Source organism: Centroberyx gerrardi, chromosome 1 (assembly GCF_048128805.1).
Source record: "Centroberyx gerrardi isolate f3 chromosome 1, fCenGer3.hap1.cur.20231027, whole genome shotgun sequence".
NCBI classification, from domain to species: Eukaryota; Metazoa; Chordata; class Actinopteri; order Beryciformes; family Berycidae; genus Centroberyx; species Centroberyx gerrardi.
Genome location: NC_135997.1, coordinates 23,827,350 through 23,835,314, shown reverse-complemented (window position 1 = coordinate 23,835,314; position 7,965 = coordinate 23,827,350). Strand labels below are relative to the sequence as shown.

The 7,965-nt window shown below is 43.6% G+C and overlaps 1 protein-coding gene across 1 annotated transcript in view; it reads left to right on the top strand.

Annotated features, from left to right (window-relative positions):
* myo5aa (myosin VAa) overlaps positions 1–7,965 on the top strand; it is a 65,711-nt gene that overhangs the window by 38,324 nt on the left and 19,422 nt on the right. The window contains exons 16-25 of the mRNA XM_078291863.1: positions 484–581; positions 1,284–1,370; positions 2,106–2,214; positions 2,448–2,659; positions 3,946–4,102; positions 4,453–4,692; positions 5,028–5,276; positions 6,884–6,977; positions 7,361–7,506; positions 7,723–7,836. Of these exons, the coding sequence (XP_078147989.1) occupies positions 484–581; positions 1,284–1,370; positions 2,106–2,214; positions 2,448–2,659; positions 3,946–4,102; positions 4,453–4,692; positions 5,028–5,276; positions 6,884–6,977; positions 7,361–7,506; positions 7,723–7,836 (1,506 nt within the window). The remainder of the gene's footprint in view (positions 1–483; positions 582–1,283; positions 1,371–2,105; positions 2,215–2,447; positions 2,660–3,945; positions 4,103–4,452; positions 4,693–5,027; positions 5,277–6,883; positions 6,978–7,360; positions 7,507–7,722; positions 7,837–7,965) is intronic.

The window sequence follows — 7,965 nt, the reverse complement described above, 5'->3', positions numbered from 1 at the left end:
AGCCTAATGACATACCTGCACACCCCCCCTTCCTCAGCCTCAGCCTAGTTTAACAGCACAAGGGAAAGTTACATCCAATGTATATTGGTAAATATACCATGGAGTTGGTCTACATTCTTCCAGCTACTCTATATCATCATTGCCGTGAAGAAACTTTGTATATCCAACAAGTCAACTTTTCAAAATGTAAGCAAAATATGTTGAATTTCCTATTGACCCATGTGTATTTTTTTACATTTCTGAATGTATTTTTAAGGGTTTTGGGTGGTCTCAGGATCATGAAACATTTTCTTCAGTCAGCTGACAGTTATAGCTATGAAAAGGTCAAATTCAAGGATTCTGCAGGATTTCGAAGGATATAAATTATTAATCCATACTACAGATTATCATAAGAAGCTGTCAATTGAATTGTGTTTTTATGTTGATGGTAATTATGATGATGATGATGATATTGATCTTCCCTTCATGTCATCTCTCCTGTAGTTCCGTAACTCTCTGCAGATGCTGATGGAGACTCTGAACGCCACGACTCCTCACTACGTCCGCTGCATCAAACCCAACGACTTCAAGCTGGCCTTCTCGTGAGTCTCCTCTCTCTCTCTCCTCTCTCTCTGCTCTCTCTCCTCTCTCTCTCTGCTCTTTCTCCTCTCTCTCTGCTCTTTCTCCTCTCTCTCTGCTCTCTCTCCTCTCTCTCTGCTCTCTCTCTGCTCTCTCTCCTCTCTCTCTCTCTCCTCTCTCTCTGCTCTCTCTCTCTCTCTCCTCTCTCTCTGCTCTCTCTCCTCTCTCTCTGCTCTGTTTATGGTCGCTGTCTTCTATCTTTGTCCCTGTCTTCCTCTTAATTAGAAATGTTAGCCTTGTTCCTGAGTAAAATGTTATCCTTGGCCATCATGATGCCATTGAGCAAATGTTTTATTTTTATTGAATCAGTGCAGGACACAAATGCATTCTTGATGCAACACCACATTAATTTAAATCGGCGACATTGCAGTTGTGACATTTTCCAGACTAAAATATTGTTGCCATCAACAAATTATGCGCTGGTGCCACCAACAGAAAATGTTAGTGGGGAAAAAAAAGTTTCGTTTGTGGCCTCTCTGGACCAATCACTTACTATATGTCAGGAAGCTGGGGGTTGTTTTGAAAGCTAATAAGCTCCTTGTCTGCTTTGTCTACCGTTTTAAATTACTGGAAATGAAACTCAAATCACCAGTTTCACTTTTCCCATCCTAGCTCGGGTGTGATTCATGATAGCCATATTGACGGTGGTTATTTGTTGTTGGCAGGTTTGATCCCAAACGTGCAGTGCAGCAGCTCAGAGCCTGTGGAGTCCTGGAAACCATCCGCATCTCAGCCGCAGGCTTCCCATCCAGGTAGGGAGGCGTCCCAGCAACGCTGCTACCATTTCTTATAGACTCATCCTCATATGTTTTGTATGTGTTGTATGTCCTTAAAAAAAAAACAAAAAAAAGCACTTGCATGGCAGGAGTCAAATGCTAATTTACATTGGGAGGATTGTGTTTGCACAGCAGAAACATACAACTGAGTTCCCACTGGTCATGGGTTTTTTCTGGAATATCGTGTTTTGGGAGATTTACTACAGACAGGGAAAGTCAGGAAATTTGATTAATTCTCTCTCAGTCACGGAATATGACGGAATTTTTCACATGGGTCACTTCACAGGAATATACCAAAATGTTCTTTAGAACTTGTTTCACACATTTATTGCATTACATGGTGATTTTCAGCTGTTTTTCTCCACAGCAGCAACTTTTCTTAGATGAAAAACATTAGCAAACCAGGAACAAATAAAATGTTTAGGTCATGAAAGCGTTCCGAGTTAGTTATGGAAAGTGAAGGAAAAGTCATGTAATTTTACATCAGGGCCACAGTGGGAACCTTGATACACATAATATGCATTTAATTACTCACCTTATCTTCATCTCCTTTACCTTACCTTATCAACTTATGTGACAACCTGTGTGTGTTCATCTCAATGTGTGTGTATGTGTACTTGTGCATGCGCATTTTAACATATACGTGTTTCACCTTAACGTGTGTGTGTGTGTGTGTGTGTGTGTGTGTGTGTGTGTGTGTGTGTGTCTCAGGTGGACCTACCAGGAGTTCTTCAGCCGTTACAGAGTGTTGATGAAGCAGAAGGACGTTCTCCCTGACAAGAAGATGACCTGCAGGAACGTTCTGGAGAAACTAGTGCAGGTCAGACAGCTGGATCATGGGACCGACTCAGATTTTAAGTGCAATATCAGGGTTTTCACTTTTTCTCTTAAAAGAGCATTTTAAACTTCAGCCTTTCTGACTAAACACCATTTGCTGTATTTGTATTCATGTACTATTTTACAGCCCAATTTCCCCACAGGGATCATGAAAGTTTCCTCCAATCTAATCTATCCATCTCTATCTTTCTGTCTATCCATCCTGTCTTCCCTCAGGATCAGGATAAATACCAGTTTGGTAAGACCAAGATCTTCTTCCGGGCCGGCCAGGTAGCGTACCTGGAGAAGCTGCGGGCGGACAAGCTGCGCGCCGCCTGCATCCGCATCCAGAAAACCATCCGCTGCTGGCTCGCACGCAAGAAGTACCTCCGCAAGCGCAGCGCTGCCATCACCATCCAGAGGTTCACCAGGGGATACCAGGCCCGCTGGTGAGTGGGCCGCACACATCTGCCTTCAGCCAAAAACAGTCAGACCTCCTCAATTCGCCGAGTCCAGTAAATGTCCAGTAATGTAAATGTCTCGGTGGTGAAGAGACGTGTCGACTTACATAGTACAGGGGGTTGAGAAAATACTGGAAACACCTAACAGTATGTGAATATCAAGTACCTAATAGTACCTTTAAGGCCATAGTTTTGTGGTGTTGGCTGGCTCTTTCCCTTGTTGTTTCTTATTGGTCGTATGAGGGTTTAATCAAAACACGGGGCGTGAAAGTTCAGCTTGGTTGAACTTTGGGTGCCAGGGGGTCAAGCTGGGCGCAGCATCATGCCTGCGCTTTGCTCTGCGCAGCGAAAATATGTGGTTCAAGCCATTGAAAATAATGGGTTTTAGAGTGCAGGGGTATTGATATTGTAGAGTTATTACATCCTATATGAAAGCTACTTCACACGTTCACTTTCCCCAGCCACATTTTCCCAGATGGTTCTGGGATTCCAGCCAGCGACCTTCCAATCACAAGCCCTCTTCTCTAGCTCCTTGGCTACCATCGGCCCCATAAAAGTTAGCAGTTTTTGTGACTGATGCACCTGCAATTCAGGCACCGAATATTTGGCCTCTTTGAAACTCAATTGCCTCATATTACTTTGAAAACTCACATATAAAAGTGATGATTGTCAGACTCGTTTAAAGCTGGAACATACGGCTAATTGACATTCAGCTTAATGTGACTCAATATGATTTATTGTGCAGCTGCTTTTGTAACTGTAATTTAATTACTTCAAAATTAACGTCCTTCTTAATGTTGTATTTCTGGTATTTTGTCCACCCCCTGTACATACTGATCCACATGGTGTAGGACCTCTCAGTGCAATCCCAGCTGAGAGAGTAAGAGAGACCCTTAGAGACATTTGACTAGTTTTAACCGCTGAACTGAGGACAGTCACAGTCAGGCTAGATGGAAAATTGTTGATTGTTTGTGGATGAATTGGATATACAGTACCAAATTAAATCACTCTTAAAATAACTTGGAAATGACTTGTTCTATTTTGAGAAGAGTATGCGGGGGAAATAAAAAATGACTCTATTCTGGGTAAATAACATTAGGGCTAAAGTATTTTAGGCTAAAGTGATATTAGAGTCATATACGGGCTGAAATGGAGACAGAATGGAGACCTGTACAACATGACTTAATCTCTCTCGCCTCTCTGTATTTCTTTCTCTCTCCCCTGCCCCTCTCTATCTCTCTTCCCACCCCCCAATCCCCTCACCCCCCTCTCAGCCTGGCCAAGTTCATGCGTCGCACGCAGGCGGCCACCATCATCCAGAAGTACCAGAGGATGTATGTGGAGAGGAAGCGCTACAGGCAGAAGCAGGCTGCCGCTCTGGCCATGCAGACCATCCTCAGAGCTTACATGGCCCGGCAGAAGTACAAGGCGGTAAGACACACACACACACGCACACTTTAAATGCTTTATTAGTGATTTTATCAGGAATACGACAAAAGAAAGAAAAGCATAATCTTCCATTAGAAATTAATGGGAGCTGAAAATGAAATCCTGAAAACTTAATCATGCCAACGTGTAACAGGCAAACAACTATGAATTTTTATTAATATACATTCAAGTTTTCCACTGTTCTGCGCTGTTCATGTCTTAGAATGAAGGAACATTTAGCTCTTTATATAATCTCTCAGAAAAACAATCCTAGAGTCCTGAAGTCAAGTCTGCAGAAGATCCACTACCCCCTCTCTCTCTCCATCACTGTCTCCATGTCTCTCTACCTTTAGCTGCTGCGGGAGCACAAGGCGCTGGTCATCCAGAAGCACGTGCGCGGCTGGTTGGCCCGGCGCTGGTACAAGCGCTGCCTGCGCTCCATCGTCTACCTGCAGTGCTGCATCCGGAGGATGAGGGCCAAGCGCGAGCTGAAGAAGCTGAAGATCGAGGCTCGCTCCGTGGAGCATTTCAAAAAGCTCAACATCGGCATGGAGAACAAGATCATGCAGCTGCAGAGGAAGGTCGACGAGCAGGTGAGACGTTGAAGCCGAACCTCAGAGAGCGTGAAAACCATTGTTATTTATTGCATAATTTCTTTATCGACAAAAATCAGATCCACACAAGTGTAAAAACCTTATTTTGCAATATTAAGGAAGTTTTATCAAATTTTGCTGTTTACATTCAGCTTTTCTAATTCGATATATTATAATTCCCCAAAAAATTACTTGGATGGAAACCCAGCTATTGAAGCACCGACTTTTGTTTTCTCAGTTCATCTTTCCCTTTTTTTTTTCTCCCCAATTTATTTTCATCATTTTTTTTATACCTTCTCCTGCTATTTTAACTTCTATCCATCCCGTGCCTCCAGAACAAGGACAACCGCGTCATCAGCGAGAGGCTGTTCGGCCTGGAGAGCTCCCACGCGGTGGAGAGCGAGCGGATGCGTGGCGAGCTGGGCCGGCTGCGCGGGGCGGAGGAGGAGGCCAAGAACAACGCCAACCGAGTGACCTCGCTGCTGGAGGAGCTGGAGAGGCTGAGGAGGGAGCTGAGCACCACGCAGCAGGAGAAGAAGACCATCGAGGACTGGGCACAAACCTACCGGGACGAGATGGAGCAGGTGAGCCGGGGGTCCACCTCCATGTCTGCTCCCTCCACCTCCGCCTTCGCCTCCTGTCCTGTCCTGCTCCATCTGACTCTATTTCTATCCTCCCTCCATCTCTCACTCCCCATGTATCTGACTTTATCTCTCTGTCCCTTCGTCTTGGTCGGGGCAGTTCACTCTCAATTCACTGTTTAAAATTTAATTTGGAAAACATAGTAAGTGATAAAGCCCTCATTCTCAGTTTCCTTATAGGTGGCATATTAGAATGTTTGAAATTCACCTTCTGCGGTGACTGAATTGAAAGCAATTCAGTTCTGCTCTCCTCTCCTCTCCTCTCCACTCCTCTCCTCTCCTAGTAAGACTGGTGATACTGTAGCTGTAAAAAAAATATATAATTGAGTCCAATTACTTGAACTTAAAACTAGGTTTTCAGTATAGTTAGTTCCTAATGAGTAGTATCTCCCACAGTGTCCTATACATTACCAAATACTATTTTTCACATAATCCTATATATTGGCACCAGAGGAAAACAGTTTGTCCCCCAATTTAGGAGCCAGAGAGAACCGGGGCTCATGGTGGGCAGAGAGTCCAGTGTTGCACTGGGGCAGGTGAGCACAGGAGCTAGACTAGTGAGGTACTGATTCACACTAGTGTGTGTGTGTGGTCAAGTAGCATAGTATCCTCCTGAACAGTAGTAATGCATCTCTGTGTCCTCTGTTTTGTTTTGTTTTTTTGTTTTCTGTTTTTTCATTCAAACACGGTTATTTATTTTCATCCAGAACACTTAGGAGATGCAAAACAAATACAAATTCCAAAACATTTTACTGTTGGCCTCTGGAGGATATAAGAGCATTTCAGAAAATGTGTAGAATAAAGGATGGAGTTTGATTCCAGTGTGCTTCTGCCCAGTTTGGTGATAGTGACTGGCTAAACTATGGAAGCCCTGAAAGACGGATCCAAATACCTAAGTTTCATCTGGTTGTTTTTTTTCTCCTGTGAAGAAAACATTCACCAAGTTATTTTCTTCTGTTCCTATCTCAATATATTGACTTACCAACAGGATCCCTTTTCTAAGTTTGTGTATCTCAAGTCAAAACTTAGATATTTGCTTCCGCCAAGAGTATCCTCATTTTTTTTTTTCTCTTGCCTTTCAAGGCTTTCCGTACTAAACTCAGGACATATAAGCTAAGAAAGAACTTATTGTTTGGGAAACTTCATGAGATGACTTCCCCAATTAAATGAAGAGGCTCCAGGGAAGGCGCTTTGGTGGGCCTGAAAATAATAATGACGCTCTTTATCTCTGCAGTAATAGTGCAGTAATAGTAATAGTGCTGTTTTTCTTTTACCTGAGAAATGTGGAGAAGTTTCCTGGGTGAGAAACTCTTGTTCTACAGTAGATGTGTAGACTCCCGCCCTGCTCTGCAAAAGGTGGAACATCTTTTGAGACATTGTAGTTATGGTAACGTGATAGATAGTAGATGTGCAAAACAAATAGGTCAGTCATATTGTTGTAGTTCTGCGAAATGCATTCCAGTGATGCTATCGTATTCAACTTGCCGACAGTCACCACCTTTACACAAGAAAACGTGTTAAGGATTGTGTGTGTGTGTGTGTGTGTGTAGATGGTAGCAGAGCTGAAGGACCAGAATGGCTTGCTGAAGACGGAGAAGAACGACTTGAACAGGCTGATTCAGGAACAGAGTCAGCAGATGACAGGTACGCCAACATCACTTGTCCTTTGACACCGACTGCACTGCAAAAAACAGACATCTTAACCAGGCATTTAGTCTGTTATTGAGCTGTAAGACGATCAATCACCATCAATGGACTTGCTGTTTACAAGTGAAACACCTCAGCTTTCAAAATATCCCTCCATGACTTTTCCCAGACCCACTTTCTGTACAAACCGTTGTTGTTAGAGTGTCAGCGTCACCCAGGGAAATAGTCATTATTATACCTCCATGGTATAATAATCCACCATGGTATGTGGGACATTATATCGTCGTGGCAGCATCTGTGTGTGTGCCTGTCTGTGTGTAGAGACATTTTTATTCTCTCATATTTTTCTCCTAAAATATATGCTTCTTTTGTTCTTCCAGAGAAAATGGCGCGTGCGATAGTGCAGGAGACTCAGCAGCTGGAGACGGATCTGAACGAGGAGCGATCCCGCTATCAGAATCTCCTGACAGAACACCTTCGCCTGGAGGAGAAATACGACGACCTGAAGGAGGAGATGGTCTCCTCGGTGAGACACACACACACACACACACACACACAGAGTCATTCAGTCACTCTGGCGTTCATGTGCTCAGTGAGACACATTTATACATAAACAACTGAGTTTTACTTTATTCCAATCACCAAATTCAGTCTGCAGGAGTGGTAGGTGGCTTTTTCCACCAGCGGTAGTGGAGTTTATTGTTGCTACTCTCATTGAAATGATTATCCCTCCCATCTCTAGAACGTCGCCAAGCCTGGCCACAGGAGAACAGATTCCACCCACAGCAGCAACGAATCAGAATACACCTACAACTCCGAGTACGCCGAATTGGAAGAAGGCTCCCGCACCGCAGAGGTAGGAAAGTTGGCGTTAAATAGCTTGCATTTAACAAGAGGGAAAATCCAGGAACATACAAGAGTTTTATTCCAAAATTAGATATCTATCACTTGGGGAAAAAATGATGTCTACTCTACCCTTAAATGA